General features: G+C 43.5%; 2 protein-coding genes across 7 annotated transcripts in view; one reads left to right on the top strand and one right to left on the bottom strand.

The window, feature by feature from the left end:
* Nucleotides 1–15,513, top strand: part of CCHR11.PART0H11orf97 (chromosome chr11.part0 C11orf97 homolog) — a 348,538-nt gene extending 333,025 nt beyond the window's left edge. For all 5 annotated transcript variants that reach the window (XM_044088037.1, XM_044088038.1, XM_044088039.1 and 2 more), the window contains one exon: nt 15,305–15,513. Coding sequence is in view for 3 of the 5 variants with exons in the window: in XM_044088038.1 (XP_043943973.1) it covers nt 15,305–15,402 (98 nt within the window). In the remaining 2 variants the exon portion in view is untranslated. The remainder of the gene's footprint in view (nt 1–15,304) is intronic.
* Nucleotides 1–18,703, bottom strand: part of OTUD6B (OTU deubiquitinase 6B) — a 1,944,790-nt gene that overhangs the window by 1,910,180 nt on the left and 15,907 nt on the right. The window lies entirely within an intron of this gene.

Below are 18,703 nucleotides of genomic sequence, written 5' to 3'. Positions count from 1 at the left end.
TCATGGCCTTTCAGATGAGGCTGGTCAAACTTATGGGCCTATAATTCCCAGGGTTGGTTGATGGTCCCCCTTTGTGCAGAGGGATTACTGTTGCTGTCCTCCATTCCACCAGAACATAGTCAGTTCTCAGGCTCTAGTTAAACAGGAATCCAAGTGGGTCTGGTAGGTCATGTTTTAAGTTGTTTCAAAGGCAACCTGGGATGTTGTCTGGTTCCACTAATGCCATGTTTTGGCCTTGGGGAGCACCAAGATGACCATTCTCTTGAGATAATAGGATGAGGAATGGTGGAAGGTATACTTTTGGGGGGGCAGGGGGGTGACATTTTCCTCCCAATCTACTAGCTAGCAGGTTGGCTATTACCTCCAGTTTTGGTGCCATCCACAACCAGTTCAGCACACAGCTGGGTATTCCCTTGTAGATTTTAGACATAGGGAGGCTTTTTTCATAATTAGCTTTGGAAGACTTGACAAGATCTCTAATTTGTTTAAGCTAGAGAGGGATGTCTTCCTCTGCTGAGCCAGTTCCCTCTTGTTTTTGGACATTGGTTTCTTTCTCCTGTTGTAAAGCTTGTTTATATTAGGGGTCCACCAGGATGGCTTATTTTTTCAGCAAGACCTGGTTTTAATCTGGTGAGGTGCACCTGATTCTATACAACTGCTTAAGTGGTTATATAGGGCATTGGTGTGCAACTCTGCATAGGAACCCATGTTATCTGCATTTGAGGGGCTTTGAAACTTCTTATACCATCACTTAGTAGGAGGTAATTTGTCTTAGAAAAATACTTAAGCATCCTTGAGTTTGATGAGGTATCTGCTTTTATAATTACATCCAACGAGACTGATTTATGGTCCAATCTTACCAGGGAGGATGTCACATGGGAGGAGGGGGATGTGCAGTGCTCTCACATGTTAGTAAATACTATGCCACTTAGCTGTTCCAGAGCATTTGCATTGACAAAGTCCATGAGCCAGCAATTTGTGATTGTGTATGTTTCCCAGTCGATGGTAGGATAATTAAAATCACCCAAGAGTATGGTGTTGGGCTGTATGGTAAGTGACTCCAGTAAGTCCAGGCATGCTTTTCCTTTTTCATGGTGGGGTACCTATACCTAGCTGTGATGTGGTAGGGGGTTTTACCTGTAGTTAATTGGACATGGAGTAGCTCAAGATAGTCATACTGTTTGACCAGTCTCGAGGTGTACTTATCCTTAATGAAGATGGATACACCTCCTCCTTTGTTTTTTTCATGCTCAGTTTGTGGTTTGAACCTATGGAAGGCATTGTAGCCCTGCATGGCCTGGGTGCTTTCTGTGAGAGTTGAAATCAGGCAAAAAAGACACTATAAAGATTGGACTTCTTTTTTTGTATGAGAGACTTTGATTTTTTACAGATTTGATGCTGTAAGCTGAAGTACAGCTTTGTTATTTGTGTATATTTTTTATTGTTATACTAGATGCCTACTTTGTATGCAGAGTAAAGAATGTCATATTAGATGAACCAATTTATTGTTTTTATTGAGTAATGGTACAGACTACATTAATAGTGTAGTACCTTAAATTTTACAGTGGCGAGCCAGCCAGGAGTTCAAACTAAGTGCACTCTGTACTACACTGAAAAGCAGAGTATTTATTTTACATTTTCAGAAAAATCTACTGAAAGCCATTTTTAACCTGTTTGTTACACTTAAAGCAGACTATTCAACTCTCACAATTCCCTCTTTTCAATTTAAAAGGTGGAAAATGACTGTCCATTTTTGACTTCAGTTGCACACATTGAAACCTTTTCCAATTTATCCAGGTTAACCATCATGATCGCTGGATTCTGTAGGTTTTTGCAAATGACAACTTAGGTAGCAATTTCAGAAAGTTAATATGACTATAATGCCTAACACTACTACTACAGGATGTATTAACCAATTTAACAGATTTTTTTTCTGATGTGGACCAACCAATAAAGATATTCCACCAATTGTGAGCAGTGTCTTTTTTGGTCTTTTTAGCCAGACTAAGTAATTTATCTTTTGCAGTGATGCTTAATGCCTCATAATACAGAATACTTTTATTTTTTTTCAAATACTGTCTGAGGATTTTAGTATTGTTCATTATATTTTTTAAATTATCCAAAAATACAGATATATTGGAAAGCTGTATTAAAATCATAATTACAATTTATGGAACTATTTACTTTTATGGTTTTAGTAAACACATAGCTCTGATTATTCCATTTAAGGAAATCCACATGCAATAAACATCCTACAAAAGATAATTGTAAATTGCGACCTACATCTTGATCTGTAACCAGACAAATATACTGGGGAGCTACTTTTATAAACATTTGAAATGAAGAAGGCATAATGTTTTATTCACATAAGTTAACAGAATGCTGCAGTAAGCATGGTTTATAGACAGGCGAATGCTGCCCACAAATTAACCCATTTTGAGTCTGTGTACGATACTCAATTTTATGTGTTTTCCCTCTCATATCTATATGACTACCTTCAAATTGTGGCAACCAATACTCATACCCTTCTGGTACGACGGTGTTATCAGTAACATTATAATGTGAAAACTGTCCTGTGCAGTATTGCGGAGTACAATATGTTACTTCAGTTTGTTTGTTTGTTTGTGTCCTTCGGCTTTTCCCGGTTAGGGGTCGCCACAGCGGAACTCCGGTCCGCTAATGATTGGTAGTGGATTTTTACATACCAGGTTACCAGCCCTGACGCACAACCTTCAACGAAGGCACGCCCATTCACGTATGCCTCCACACAGAAGACGCTCTAGCTGAGAATCGAATGGGACAACGTCTTGCTATGAGGCGACAACGCTACCGCAGCACGACCACCGCACAATATGTTACTTCAGTATATAGTTTAATCCAATCTGTATCAGGTACCCATTTATTAAACAGTTGTCATCAAACATTTTTATTTTGTAACATCAGTTCAGTTTGTATTTTATTTTTTTGAATATCCACATACAAAGATTGCATAGTGCATTTTGTCTAATTTACAAAAGTAGTCATGTTACCATTAAATTTTAACTGATGCAGATGCATAACATCATAATTGTCTGAAAACTGCTGCTGATAATTTATATTATGCAGGTGTGCTTTCCATATCTCTGGATTCCAAGATGCTTGTAAATGTACAATCTGAGAGCTATCTTCCCCCACTGTTTTTAAACGATTAGTTAGAATTTCAATATCAGCTGCATTAATAGCCCCCATTCTGGTACCCAAACCTCCCAGCAAAGTGTCATGCCATGCTCTTTTATATTGGCACCTGCCTGTGTCTGGGAATGTGATGTTAAAATGTACCATAACTTTTTGATACTGTCTACCTACCTTTCTATAGGTAGAAGGGATTTTAATCAAATGGTCTGTATGAACAGAGGTAGGTTTACCTGTCAATATGGAGAACACATATCCCCAATATTTACAGCCTATAATGGCTGTACTATTAGTACATATTACAGAAACTCCAGTAGTAAAATTCAGTCTTATTTCTGTACTACTGGGAAAGATACTCATCCCCTGTGTAGTATCATTACCACACATTTTTATATAGGCGAGGATTAACTTTTGTACTGCCTTTGGATATTCCTGTGAATCTTTTCCTTTTCCTACATCATTGAACCATGTAGTTCTGACTGCACTGATGTCAGCATCTTCCAAAGTGAGGAATGCTTCCAGGGAGTTCAATTTCTTGTTTAGACTCTTAGCATTATGCAGCAATACCTTGAGTTTATCTAGAGAGGATTTTGTTACATTGGGAGGTTGGTTATTTTGACACTGCCTAAAAAAGTCACAATAGGGATGGCTAATGCCATTGCCAGTATCCAGAAACCTAGAGGAGACCGGTACAGACCATTTTTGGCAAAGTAACGTGGCCTGTCAGCCATGTCTTCCCAGGCTGACAGATATTGGATCCCCTTGGACTGACACCAGAAGTTAAGCCAATTGTTAAAGTTAATTATTTTTTTGTTTGAATTGTGGTATTACCCTTGGTGAAGGCAGAATGCTGTTTAAGGACAGGCTTATACCTGCTTGTGACACATAATCTGAGAGCTCAGTCATGTCTCTCTTCATATAGTCCAGTGAGGTACAGCTCAAGTCATTCACCTCTACATGGACTATGATGGAGTCATGCCAGTACTTGTGGTTAGGTGACTTGACAGATCCTGGCACCTGACAGGCAGCTAACTGTAACCCACTCCTTATCTAGCCTGGTGGGGGGAACATCTGTGTGTCTCACAATGGAGTCACCTATGACCAGTACATTAGGTTTTGTGGTGTTACGCCTTATAGGTATATTTGTTGAGACACTTGTGTATGTGTTACTATGTTTTCTTTTTTTTTTTTGCATTGTCATGTGTGTAAGTTGTTTCCGTTTAGGAGGCCTCGGATCTTTTGGTAAGTTACTAGTGAGTACCTCTGCATATGTAGGTTTATGTATCATGTCCTTATTTAGTGTGGGAAGTGTGTGTGTACTGACAACCTGTTTGACACTCTCTTTGTCCTTATGCCTCCAATTTCATATCTCTCACATAAAGTACTTGTTTGTTTCAGGAGTAAGTGGTTGTCAGTATACATGAGATAATTGCTACATTGCCTCAGGATGCCCGTGTCTATCAGGCTGCCCAGAGAGATGATGGGAAAATACCTGTCCATGATAGCAGGCTCTTTCTGTATGTTTTATTAGGAAAGGGAATTGGTTACTTTGACAGGACTGTGCTGGTAGAGCTGAGACTACAAGGGGGACTTATACTTTGTGTAGGCTAAGGTTGATCAGTTAAGTCAGTACTGCTCAGTGCACAGTTGAGTTGCTCCTTAAGCTTGGAAGGATTTCACAGACAGCTGTTTAGGGAGATAAACTGAACGTCTAGGCTTTTGCATCTATACAAGAACACTGCTAACTGCCACTGCATGAAGGACAGCATTATGCAAATGTGAGGCTTAAACATGAGCAAGGTGAAACATATTTTAAGCTAAAACCCAATCAGTAAAGCACACAGTAAGCCTTTCATCAGCAATCCCCAACTCAGACAGGTTAAATGGAACAGCTATTCCCCAACTCAAGTAGGTTAGATGGGACAAACCTTCCTGCAGGATGGCTAAATCATTTGGGGAAGTAGATGCCAAACAGGAGATTTGCAACACCAAACCCTAAGGGAGCTCCACTGGTGACTGGTCAGTTGTGAAGGTAACTTACCCTATTTTGAATTCCTGTATCCTATTTGTGAGCCACTTGTCAGTCCAATGGATGACATGGGGTTTATTCCCAATTTATGTAGGTTTTCTACTGTGTCAATGTGAGGAATGTGTCAAAGGCTTTGGCCATGTCAAGGCATGCAGTGTGTACCATTTTACCTTCATCCATTGTATTGTGACCCATTCAAAAAAGTCCACCAGTTTGAGTAAACATAACCTGCTGTTGGCTAATCCAAACTGAGTTGAGTCCAGTATTTGGAGGTTTCCTAAGTCCTGATTGATTAGTACCATGACAAGTCTTTCCATGGCTTTGCATATGAAGCTGGTCAAACTTGTCGGACTGTAATTGCCTGGGTCTGTGGAAGGTCCTCCCTTATGTAGGGGAATGTCTGTACCTGTACTCCATTCAGTTGGTACAAGACCTGTAAGGAGGCTGAGGGTGAACAGTGTAGTTAGTGGGGTGGCTAAATCTTGCTTCATGCTGTTTAAGATGCATCCAAGGATATTGTCAGGACTCGTTGATGCAGTATTTTTTCTTCTGATAGCAAATGTAGGATTTGGTCTTATGTGATACCTGTTGGCAAGCCAATTTCAGGAATATCTTGATGAACAGATGGATGGGAGAGCGGGGTGAAGTTAGAGCTGAATTTATCGGCCAAGTAGGTTGGCTATATCTTCAGCCTCAGTGTAGGTGAAATCATTCACAATCAGCTCAGTGCATTGTTGAGTTGTGCTTTTGGGTTTACAAACATAACTAAAAAGGTATTTTGATTATCTTTGGCTTAGGTTGCTATTTTAGCCTCAAATGTGGCTTTAATAGATTTTATTAAGCTCGTGAGTTGTTTGTTTATGTTATTGAAAAGATATCTTGCATTCTGGGAATTACTCCTTTTATTTTTGGTCAAACTTCTTTTCCTTTTATTGTAAAGCATATTGATGTTATGATTCCACCATGTGAGTTTGTTTCTGCAATTTTCTAGTATATTGTGAGGTGCATTTTTCTGCATATTCAGTGGAGTTAACTGGGTTTTGTGGAGTTTTCAAGCTTGCCAATGTATCACGTAGGAGTAGGCAGTTTGTCTTAGAGAAATTTCTAAAGTTACCTTGGGTGAAATTGATCTCTTGTTTGAATTTTATTTCAAAAATAAATGGCTTACCTAACATGTGATGAAGACATGGAAGAGTTGGTGCTAGATCACCCCCCCCCCCATATCAGTAAGGAAAACATCCAAAATGTTATTCCCCCTTTTGTGTACTCTAATTGTTCCAGGGCATTTGTATTGACAAATTGTTGGAATTTCTGTGTTTCTGCACTTGTGGTAGTATAGGTTTCCTAGTCTATAGTTGGATAGTTTAGATCACTTAGGAAAATGGTATTGATTAATACTGAGTGATTCAAGTTCTTGTAGATAAGCTTTGTAGTTTTCTTGGGTCATAGATGAAGCTCCTAAGCTAGCTAATAAGTGATATGGGACTTTCTGATGGTCATTTGGACATGAAGCTCTGTTACATCATGCTGCTTTACTCTCCTTGATGTGAGTCTGTTCTGGATGAGCATTGAGACACTTCCTCCTTATTCCCCTCCTGTGAAGTAGCAAGTTTAAATGTGTGGAAGGCATTGTAGCCCAGCACAGCTGGAGTGCTCTCTGCCAATGTTAAGTTGTCAATCTCGCCTTCATTCTTGCTGGATGGGTTCGGAGCCGGTCCTCGGCTCCGACTTGCTTTAGCTCAAGAACTCCTTTTACCAGCTCGAGGCAACCCTATATCCCATGATGCAAGGCGGAACTACCTCAGATCTCGTTTGCCGCTTAGCGAAAGAGGTCTCCTTTGCCAGCTGAGGTAAGTTTTTTCTTGTGAAATAAGAAAAAGTGTAGTTAGGGTTTAATTTTCCTTTTAGTGTCAGTTTAGTCTGTAGTTAGTTACAGCCCACCCTATTCCCTTGTTTTTAAACCTTTATAATCTTTTATCTAAAGTTTTTTAGTCAGGCCTAATTCCCATTGGTTATTCCTTCCTGTGTGTTTGTGTAGGGATTAATTTGTGTGTTTGTTGGGATTGTTTGTGTTTCCATCCTCCTAGGATGTCAAAGAAGGCAAGGTCTCAGGCTTCAAGAAGTGTGACCAGTGCTGTCAGAAAATGTCTCTGACAGACGGTCACACTTCTTGTGTTGCCAGGGCCTTTGCACCTGCAGGACTCCTGTGCTTTATGTCATGCTTTTAGCCAGAGAGTCCTGCAGGAAAGGAGGAATAAACTCATCCTCCGAGGCTTACTTAAGCCTGAAGGTTCTCCTCCTAAATTAGGGTCAGGAAAACCTCCTAAACCACCGAAGGCTCAGGCTACAGTGTCCAAGCCTCCTTCGGTGGCTCCGGCTCCATCGGAGCCGACATCGGCTCCTCCTGGAGCCGATACATCTTCTTTGCAAGTAGTAGGTTCGGCGCCGACCGGCTCCGACACCCTGACTACTGTGGCCTTGTCAGCTCCGGCTGGAGCCGACACTTTATCCAGCATCGGAGCCGAGATATCCTCGGCTCCATCTGGTTCAGGACTTCGGCTCCGATGGCTTCGACCAAGAGATCCCGGTCCCCTTCTATACTGAGTATCCACTCGGCCCGGGTCTCCTCTTTTGTCGGAGCGGAGCCATCGGAGCCGATCTTCGAGATCTTCCAGGCTGTCTGACCACAATTTAGAGAGGGTGGTAAGCAGGCTGTTGAAGTCTCAGGCACTGGCCCAAATGCTCCATAGCCCGTCTCAACAGACTTCTATAGCCCCAATCCTTGAACTTCCTCCTCCGACTCCACACCGCAGTTCGGGCCGGAGCTTCGGGACAGTGACTGTTTCGATGCGGAGCCGATACATCCTTCGGCTCCGTCATCCTCGGCTCCGATCTCCTCCTTGAGACCTTCCTTGGAGGGATCCGGTTGTCGGGTTTCCACTGTCGGCTCCGAGGGGGCTAGTGGCATCGGACCCTTGTCCGACCCGCTCTCCCTCTCGGGCTTGGCTTCGGCGCCGACATCGACCTCGAGCCTTCTCTCTTTGGAGCCGGCCATTCCTGTTTCTTGGTGTGTTCCGGCCTCCTGGGGAGAGGAGCCTTTGAGGTGATGAGGAGTGTCCTGGCCTCTGAGCCTGGTCAACGGTCCATCCCTCTAGCTCCTCCCTCTTCAGTGCCTGCAGATTCCTCTTGCCAACCTCTTGCTCACAGGCCCAGGAATCCATCGCCCCAGGTTTCCCCACTGGGAATTTCCTCCTCTTCCGAGGTTTCTCCTGATCCTGCAGGGGAACCCCTCGGAAGAGGACGTGTCAGAGGAAACACACAGACTCCCTGAGTCTACTACATCTGATACCGACTTAGATGAGTCGGAGGGTTCCCACGGTCCCCTCTGAGGATGTCTCCTTTTCAGACATCCTTGAGCTCCTCAAACAGAGGGGAATTGGCCTCCATTGACCCCTCCGAGGATGAGTCGGTATACCTGGAGGCTTTTGGATCCCGACCCTCCACCTCCTGGGTGTCTCCGCCTTCGACCCACTTATGCAGGTAGTGGCTCTCCAGATTCTGTGGAACCTGTCCCCAGAAGACCATCCAAATTCATTACAGCCCCTTCGACAAACAGTTCCTTTCCAAGGGTGTCTCGGTGGATGCTATGGTGGTGGCGGCTGCCACTAAGAAGGAACTGGATCCTTCAGTACCTGTCCATCCTCCTAATAAGGACTCTAGGACCATGGACAGGTATGGAAAGCGGATGTTTTCTTCAGCGACCTTTGCTATGCGTTCGGTGAATTATCTTTGTCACTTCACCAGGCTTCAACGAGATGTTCTCAAGGAACTGGGAGAAGTAGTCCAGGATCCTTCTGCTGCTGGGGCTCAGGAAAAGATTGCCTCGCAGCTTGCTATCCTGAATTCCATATCTAACTCCTCAATGCGGCTCATATCCTATGCGGCCGATGGAGCGAGCAGGGCCGCAGGCACAGGAGTTGCTCTTAGACGCCAAGCCTGGATGCGGCTTTGTAATTTTGGACCCCTTTAAGGCGTCCTTCACTAATACCCCTTTGATGGTTCAGCTTTGTTCGACCTCAGGTGAAGGATACCTTGACCAGGTGTGAGCAGGACGGTAAAACTCTTTCTGCCGTTGGAGTCCAGTTTTCCACTCCTTCTAGACCATACCCCAAGGGTCAGAAGGGGAAGATGTCTTCCGTAAAGCCCAAGGAGCTACACGGACACACGTGGTCAGTTTACCCCAGAGGCAGAGGGGTAACAATAATAGGCCGCCCTAGAGGCAGGGGGCCCTCAGAACCAGGGCAACAGGGAGTCTCTTCCTGAGAAGCCCTTTCAGCATCCCTGAGGTGTTGCCCGACTGTCCACCCTTGGAGGCAGTCGGGGGAAGGATTTCGCTGTACCCAGTAGCCTGGCAATCCCTATCTCAAGAAATGTGGGTACAGTCGATTATATCCGAGGGTTACAAAATCCCCTTGAAGGTTTCCGTACCTCTACAATCCCTTCCAGACATCTCACCTGGTCAAAGGGATTTGGCAGAACAGGAGGTTTCAAAGCTCCTAGAAAAGAGCCGCCCAGACTGTGCCAGCAGACCAGGTAGGATCCGGCGTCTACTCCAGATTCTTTTGGTCCCCAAAAGGACGGGAGATTGGAGACCAATATTAGACCTGAGCAATCTGAACAGATTTGTCAGGAAGGCAAGATTCGGATGGTCACGCTTCAGTCCATTCTGCCCTTTCTGGGCAAGGACAACTGGATGTGCTCTATAGACCTTCAGGATGCGTACTATCACATAAAGATTCACAGACGCTCCAGAAGGTTTCTCCGCTTCGCTAGGGACCAGTCATTACCAATTCAGAGCCCTGCCCTTTGGCCTCACTACAGCCCCAGAGTGTTTACCAAATGCATGGCAGTGGTCACAGCTCATCTGAGATGTCGAGGATTCCAGGTGTTTCCCTATTTGGACGACTGGCTCCTCTCCGCCACCACCAAGTGTCAGCTTCTTCAGTCCAGAGACTACACTCTACAGCTTTGCAGGAGTTTGGGAATTTCAGTAAACTTGAAAAATCTTCTCTGCTGCCTTGCCAATCTATCACCTTTATAGGCGCAGAATTAAACACCGTCAAAATGTTAGCCAGACTAACAGATCAAAGAATTCTGGACATCCAAAATTTGTTCGGCTTCTTTAGCAAAGCAACAAGATCAAAGCCAGATTTATACTGAAGGTTCTAGGTCTTATGGCTGCGGCCATTGTTCTTCTACCACTGGCTCGCTTCCACATGCGTCTTCTGCAGTGGATGCTATTCACGCAGTGGTCGTACCACAGTCTCCGATGAGGCACGAAATCTTGGTAACACAGTCGTGCCAAGCTCATCTGAACTGGTGGATATCTTCCCTCTTCTTCATCAGGGCCGACCCTTTATTCCCCTCCTCCAGTTGCCACAGTCACTACGGATGCCTCTCTGATCGGGTGGGGGCATTATCAGGGCAGGATGGTCCACGGACGTGGCAACCCATAGAATACCATCTGCACATAAATGTCCTGGAGATGAGAGCAGTGCTTTTAACGTTGCAAGCCCTCAACGACTTTCTTCCCACGGGGACTATTGCAGTACAGACCGACGACATGTCCGTGGTCTGGTACATCAACAAGCAGGGCGGACCAGGTCCTATCCGTTATGTCGAGAAGCTCTCAGACTTTGGCAGTGGGCGATCTCTTCTCAGCGGTTTCTGATAGCAACGCACATCGCCGGCAGGTCCAGCCTATTAGCGGACAAGCTGAGCAGATCCATTCTGATGCCTCACGAGTGGTCTCTCAATCAATCTGTAGTGGATCAGATTTTTCTGAAGTGGGGCACTCCTTGTTGCGATCTTTTTGCTACTCCTCAAAACAACAAGTGCCCCAATTTCTTCACTCTCTTTCCCCTTCCAGGCCAACCTCTGAGAGACTCTCTAACCCAGGATTGGCCCGGGGACTTCTGCGCTTTTCCTCCTTTCCCTTGATTCCACAAGTCATTCAGAAAGCCACCGTTTTGAGAGCCAAGTTGATCCTCATTGCCCCATATTGGCCTCGACAAATTTGGTTTCCGTCTCTGCATCGTCACCTTCTGGTGCAGCCCTGGCATCTGGACCCAGTTCGGATCTCTTGATCCACCAATCGGGTCAGCAGCACCGGGCCATTCATTCTCTCAACCTCACTGCTTGGTTGCTCCACTTCCTACCCTAGCCAGGCTACCGATGATTTCGGACTCAGTCAGAGACATTTTAGTCTCTTCCTTGAAGTCGCCCACTAGGACTGTTTATGCTAGCAAGTGGCGTTTCTATTTGGGCAATTCCAGAAATATTGACCCCTTTACTGCTCCTGTACATTCGGTTTTAGATTTCCTGGCGGAGGTTTTTCATTCAGGATCCTCGTCATCTACAGTCAAAGTACTACTGGCTGCTATTTCTAAGTATCATGTTGGCCTGCATGACAATAACATTATGTCTCATAGGTTATGCAAGGCCTTTCTGAGAGGAGTTTTCCTCCTAAAACCACCTATAAAGCATCCTCCTCCGCAATGGGATCTAAACTTAATGTTGGCATCCTTAATACTACCTCCCTTCGAACCGTCTGCTTCATGTTCTTTGAAGTTATTGACCTGGAAAACTATATTTTTACTGGCTGTCACTTCTGCAAGAAGGGTTTCGAGATTCAAGCTCTCTGCATCCGTTCCCCTTATTTGGTTTTTCATAAGGACAGGGTATCATTAAGAACTAACCCTTCCTTTCTTCCCAAAGTCATATCTCAAACCAACATTAACCAATCTATAGATCTACCAGTCTTTTTCCCAAACTATTCCGACAGAGCTGAACAGAAACTGCATTTTTTGGATGTCCATCGTCAGCTCAGGTACTATTTGCATAGAACTAAACAATTCAGAAAATCGGACCAATTATTTGTCTCCTATGCAGAAAACAGGATAGGTCTTCCAGTATCTAAAGTGACCTTATCCAGATGGTTGACTTCCACTATTTCCTATGTGTACTCTCTCAGGGCAAACAGCTATCTTCTAAGCCAAAAGCACACTCAACCAGGAGTCTATCCACTTCTGCAGCTTTTCAGGATAGACTACCCATTGATACCATTTGTGCAGCAGCTACTTGGGCCACGCCTCATACCTTTGTCTCTCATTACAAGTTGGACTTGGCCTCTAGAGATAGGGCCAGTTTTGGTTCCACGGTTCTCAAGAGTCTGTTCCATTGAGCCACCCGGGACACAGGTGCTAGGACGGTCCCATCCAGCAAGAATGAAGGCGAGATTGACAACTTAACATTTAGAAGTTATGTACCTACCATAACGTTCCATGTTAGTTGTCTTCTCTTCTTTCTTTCTCCCTCCTTCCCCTGGCCTGGACAGATCTTGGAGAGTTCCTATTAGATTGTTTCCTCCGGTACGTTGTTAGGAGGATTTTCTTTTAGGAACCATTGTTCCTAATTCTGTTAGGATAGTCTTTAGCAGGGTAAGTTAGCTACCAAATGAGATCTGAGGTAGTTCCGCCTTGCATCATGGGATATAGGGTTGCCTCGAGCTGGTAAAAGGAGTTCTCGAGCTAAAGCAGTGAGCCGAGGATCGGCTCCGAACCCATCCAGCAAGAAAGAAGGCGAGAGAAGACAACTAACATGGAACGTTATGGTAGGTACATAACTTCTAATTTTAAACCATGTCTTAGTCACTACACAGAAGCCAACATCCTCCATTGTGAGAATGGTTTGTTGGAACTGGATTTTCTTGTGGAGGTTTAGGCTTCTAGATTTGATCAGTAGCACTGTCATATTTTCCTTTGCTTGAAAATGATATATTTAAATGAAAACAGTGTCTAGAGCTCTGTTTCATTGTACTGACCATGTGAATCAGTGCATTGTAAAAGAAGTTTTGTTCAAGCTCTGTGTATGTTGTTTAATCATGCTGGGAACTAGGAAAGAAGACTCTGTGTCTGTATTGTGCAACAACCTACCTGATTTTCTCTTGTATTGAATTTCTGTCGAAACACTGTAGTATTTGATTTCTAATGGACTGTAGCTGAATAGTAGAAAGGGGACCCTAGGGTCCAGTGTGCTTGCTTAAAATAAAAAATGAAAACAAAAGTATTATGTTTTCAAGAATGCAACAGGCACTCCTCAAATACAGTAGCACCTCCCACAAGACATTCAAGGGTACACAGTATATTTGCTTTAGATATGTCCAAAAAACATATATAGGCAACAATAGTAAATTACTACAACCTCCCCAACATATTTTCAGTGATAAAGAATTTATTCACTGATCCAAAGTCAGGATGGAATTTGCATTATTTCTAAATTGGACATCCATCTGTTAGATTTGGTCTCATTTCCAGCACCCTAATGCATTTTATCCCAGGGAAGCAATAGAATGTGATCTGTCTGTAAATATGATATACTATCTTATCTTCATTTGTGAAAATAGGGATCTCCACCACTGTTTGACAATCTAGAAGAACATATGCCATCTTTTAAGCAGTAACGAAAAGGCATATAAACCACAACATCCTTGCAATGTCTAGGTTCCTTCCAGCTTTCCAGACAGATGTTATCAATGCCTACAACCATGTTGTAGTGTAACTGTTTAATCACTGCAGTGACCTCTTTATACAGAAATAGGCCTAGTCCAACCAGCTGGTCATGGCATTGCCTTTGCAGTTAAGTGCACATCCCAAAGATTTAGGAGCTCTTCAATGTATTCTTTTCATCTCCTGACAGTGTATACTGTTATATTAATATAGTGTAGCATAAAGTGCTATCAGCACATTAGGAAGAACAAATGGCATATTCTTCTTTCATGGTTTTGAATACATTCAAGGCAGTAAACTCAGTTTCCCTCTGAGTATAACTTGCTCTTTGTTTTCTTGACTGTTGTTGCTAATAGTTCAATTTGCACATGCTCCTTCAGACTAAACACTTCACTCTTGCAAGGAACAGTTTTGTTATTGTCCCATCTTCCCTCCTGACTGCATGGGTTTCTGCCCACAATTCATAGAGTCATACCACTGAAGTGTTATACATCTAACTTAGTACATCAGTTCCCTGTTTAACACCTATGAAACACCTGTGACTGTGCTGTAAAAATTTTGGACACAAAATTGTCATAAACAAACCTTGCCATTCAGGTGTAAGTGCAACTATAATGTACACTTCTGCCATGGATTATTGTTTGCATATTGTTGTGTGAATTTTTTTTTTACTTGTATATAGGTATATATAGGTATGTGTGTTGGCAGTACTGCAGTCAGTATTTGCACTGTTAATGTTTTGTAAATTTTAGTGTAACATTTCTTAGACACAGAGTAGCTGTCTGCCAGTGCTACATTTATATGTGTCTCATATTAACAATGGTGGTTCTTTAGCATGAGGCTAGCATCATGCCACAATTTAACATCTATGAAAAGTGGTTGAAGAGTGACTAATTTCAATAAATACAAGCTCAGCTCTAGTAAATGTTGCTGTCTCTGTCTACTACTGGGAGTAGCCTTCCCCTGTGCTCATTATCGTACAGATTGTTGAGGGGTAATGTATGCCTGGCATACAGGGCAGCCTTGGATCCTCTCTGATGGACCTTCTGCATATCTACAAAACAAAAAGCATCAGAAATGCCAGGTTGAAGGACTTAAACTTGCTTGTAACATAAATAGAACATGTTGGAGGGACCAGCACGTTTCTCAGATAAATACCCCATTCTTTGGAATAGGCTTTCAATCCATGTGAAGCAGAGTTCTTCCCTAACCCAATTTATGTGTAATTTGGACAAGTGAATCGGGAATCGGAACTTTACCCTCTGGTCTGGCACCTATGTCTGTAATGGAGAGAGGAAGTCTGTAAATGCTTGACCACCCAAGCCATAGCCTACATATACATCCCCAAACTTGTCAGCTACACTTGGAATGCATAGCTAGGCTTAAAAAAGCCCCCTGTGGTTGTTAGCGTAGTATAAACGTATTACCCTATGAGTACAATGTGTGTGTTCATCCATTAAATACATTTGAGATGGATGTTGTTTAAAGCAGTAGGTACTAATTCTGCATTAACACTAGTGATTTCATATCTTTACAGGTAGTATGCAGACCAATAAACAGCTTCCAAAGTCCCAAGAAAACAAGAAGCACACAGAACAGTATCAGGATGACCAAGATAATGAATTTGACTTTTAAGTACTCTTCTCTTGCCATTTTTGTCAACGTTTTAATATTTTATGTTAACCACAACTCATATTTGTTAATAAAATTAAACATCAATTCTGAAATAAAGTGTGTACTACTGTTTGAATTTGCTGATGACATTAAACATGCATTGTGACCTTAACTAATACTTTTGATTTAGAAATCCATGACTGTAACAGAGAATCAAGAGGAGGAGACACACTAGCATCACACCACCAGTCACACATGGATCTACAAAACAAGCACCGGCAAAACATACACATAAATACACAAAAACATATTCAGAGGCACTAGGTACCAATCTGAAAAAGAAACAGTGCCCTCCAAAGCAGACAAGCAAGCAACCTGCACCTCCAAACACAAGCCAGAAAACACATAATTCACCTTAGCAGTGTGCCTCACAACAGCCCCTAAGGCAAAACACTATACCCAACATGCTAGTAATAGGAGACACTATAGTAAGGCACACAGATGTTCCACTCACCAGGCTGAACAAGAAGAAGGTTACTGTCAGCTGCCTGTCTGGTGCTAGGATCCGCCACATAACACAGGCACTTAGGTCACTCCAGAACAAGTACAGGTATGACACTGTCATTGTACATGTTGGTGTGAATGATCTAAGACATACCTCCCTGGACTACATGAAAAGAGACATTGAGGAGCTCTCTGATCATGTAGCCCAAGCTGGTATGACCCTGACCTTGAGTAGCATACTACCTTCACCTAGAATGATACCACAATACAAAGGCAAAATGATCAATTTCAACAATTGGCTAAGCTTCTGGTGTCATTCTAAGGGGATCCAGTGTCTGTCTGCCTGGGATGACATGATAGACAAGCCTCGCTGTTTTGCCAGAGATGGTTTGCACCTGTCAACCCCTGGGCTTTCGAATACTGGCCAAGGCTCTTGCCATCCCCATAGTGCCTTTTTTAGGCAAGGCTCAAAGGACAAACCAACCACCGTAACCAGCGCAGGTAACCAAAAACTAGGGGTAATGCTACTCAACGCCAGAAGTCTCAACCTCAAAATGCACGCACTCGAAGCACTCCTCAGTATGGAGAAAATCGATGTTTGTGCAGTGACGGAAACCTGGTTCAAGGCTCCAGAGAGTACCCCAGCACTACCAGGTTACAATTCATATCATACCTTCCGGCCTCAGTTACCGGATCGCAGTACAAAGGGTGGAGGTGTATCCATATTCATCAAAGATACCCACATCTCCAGGTTAGTGGTGCAGCATGATGCCCCAGAAATCATCCATGCGCAACTATCAGCAGGCAAAACCACATTTCAAGTCGTAGCCTGTTATAAATCGCCCACCATGTCCCAAGATGCTCACTCAGCATTCCTTGAGGCATTGGAAAATATAAAGGCCCTACCCAACACCATTATTTTGGGTGATTTCAACTACCCTGGTATAGACTGGGCAAACTACCAAAGTTCTAACTCCTATGCCCAGTGGTTCATAGAATTTATAAATTCAATTGCCCTTGAACAACTGGTATGTTCTCCCACTAGAAGGGACAACATATTGGATTTAGTCATCACAAATATAGGCGCCCATTGTACCACACCCGTTATCACTCCATCTCTGGTCAGATCAGACCACAAACTGATAACCCTGGACATCCTCACCCCTCCACCTCCCCCAGTCAAAGAAACCATCATAAAAAACCTTTCCAAAGCAAACTTCAAACTACTAGCATCAGAAGTGGAAAGCTTCACTGTTCCCTTGCAGAAGGATAATGATATCCAGGATGCAGAATCCTACACCAAGGCACTTTATATAAATCTTCAGGATTGCATGGACCATACTATCTCAAATAAAACCAAGACTCCTTCCTCAAGCAAGAAGAATCCAGTCTGGTCGACCCTGGCCATAAGCAAACTATACAATAAAAGGGGGAGACTTATACAAAAAAAAGGCCAGATCTCAAGTAGAAAAATCATCCCTGATCAGCATTAGTAAGAAACTGAGGGCCCTCATCAAGTCAACTAAAGCCAATTTCGAAAAGAAAGTTGCCACGGATGCCAAGGATAACCATAAGGCCTTCTATGGTTACTTCAAAAACCTAAATGGCAACACTCAGGTCTGTTCTGAGCTAGTACAAAATGGAACAAAATTCACTGACCCCACTGACATTGGCAACATCTTGGCTGACAGGTTCAGTGCAAATTCCCTCCCCTCCCCCACCACCTACAGGGCCTATTACTATTCCAGGGGATTGTTTAACCCCAATTATTACTGATGTGTTGGTTAATAAGGCTCTATCTAAAGCTAAAAACACTGCCTCCATGGGATCAGATGGTGTCCCAGGCTGTGTCATACGCGGGCTCCAAAATGAATTAACCCCGCATCTGAATACCCCGTTCAGTCTCAGCCTCTTGACAGGATATGTGCCCATAGAATGGCGCACAGCAATGGTGGTTCCGCTGCACAAGGGTGGGCCCACAACCGACCCTGGGAACTACTGACCAATAAGCCTGACCAGTCTGATCTGTAAGGCAATGGAGCGAATCATTATGGAACTCATAAATGGAGAGACTGGGAACCTCCAAACACTTGACCCCACACAGTTCGGCTTCATCAAGGGCAGATCATGCCTCCTGAACCTGGTGGACTTCTTTGAGACAGTTACTCAGGCTATAGATAAGGGAAAGGAGGTACACACGGCTTACCTTGACCTTGCTAAAGCATTTGACACCATTCCCCATTCGGGTATTATTGATAAACTCACCAACCTGGGCATAAACCCTTACGTAACAAGATGGATCACAAACTGGCTCTCAGACAGATCCCACAAAGTAAGAGTAGCGGGATTTATGTCCGAATCCAGACCAGTAACGAGTGGTGTGCCTCAGGGCTCTGTCCTGGGGCCCCTTCTGTTTGGCATATACTTCTCAGAAGTACAGGCAAGTACTGAAGGGCTGTGGCTGACCAAGTTTGCGGACAACTGCAAACTGGATGCTATAATAGAGTCTCCAGCTGACATGGATATCCTCCAGAAGGGCCTAAATGAGACTGATGCATGGTGTCAAAGCCATGGTCTCAAGCTAAATGCTAAAAAATGCGTAGTAATCCTCTTTGGAAAAAACAGAGTACCCACAAACTACCACATAGGACATAACCCCCTGAAATCTGAAGAAGTAATAAGGGATCTAGGGACCCAAGTAGATAGTCAGCTTTCCTTTGATAAATATGTTGCCAAGGTGGTTAGAAAATCCTTCTATGTGACCCATCTGATCACAAAAGGGTTCACATCAAGATCTAAGGATGTAATGGTGCCCCTC

This window comes from Protopterus annectens, chromosome 11.part0, assembly GCF_019279795.1.
Source record: "Protopterus annectens isolate FY-2018-M chromosome 11.part0, PAN1.0, whole genome shotgun sequence".
In the NCBI taxonomy this organism is placed as follows: Eukaryota; Metazoa; Chordata; order Ceratodontiformes; family Protopteridae; genus Protopterus; species Protopterus annectens.
This window is presented reverse-complemented; position numbering and strand designations above follow the sequence as displayed.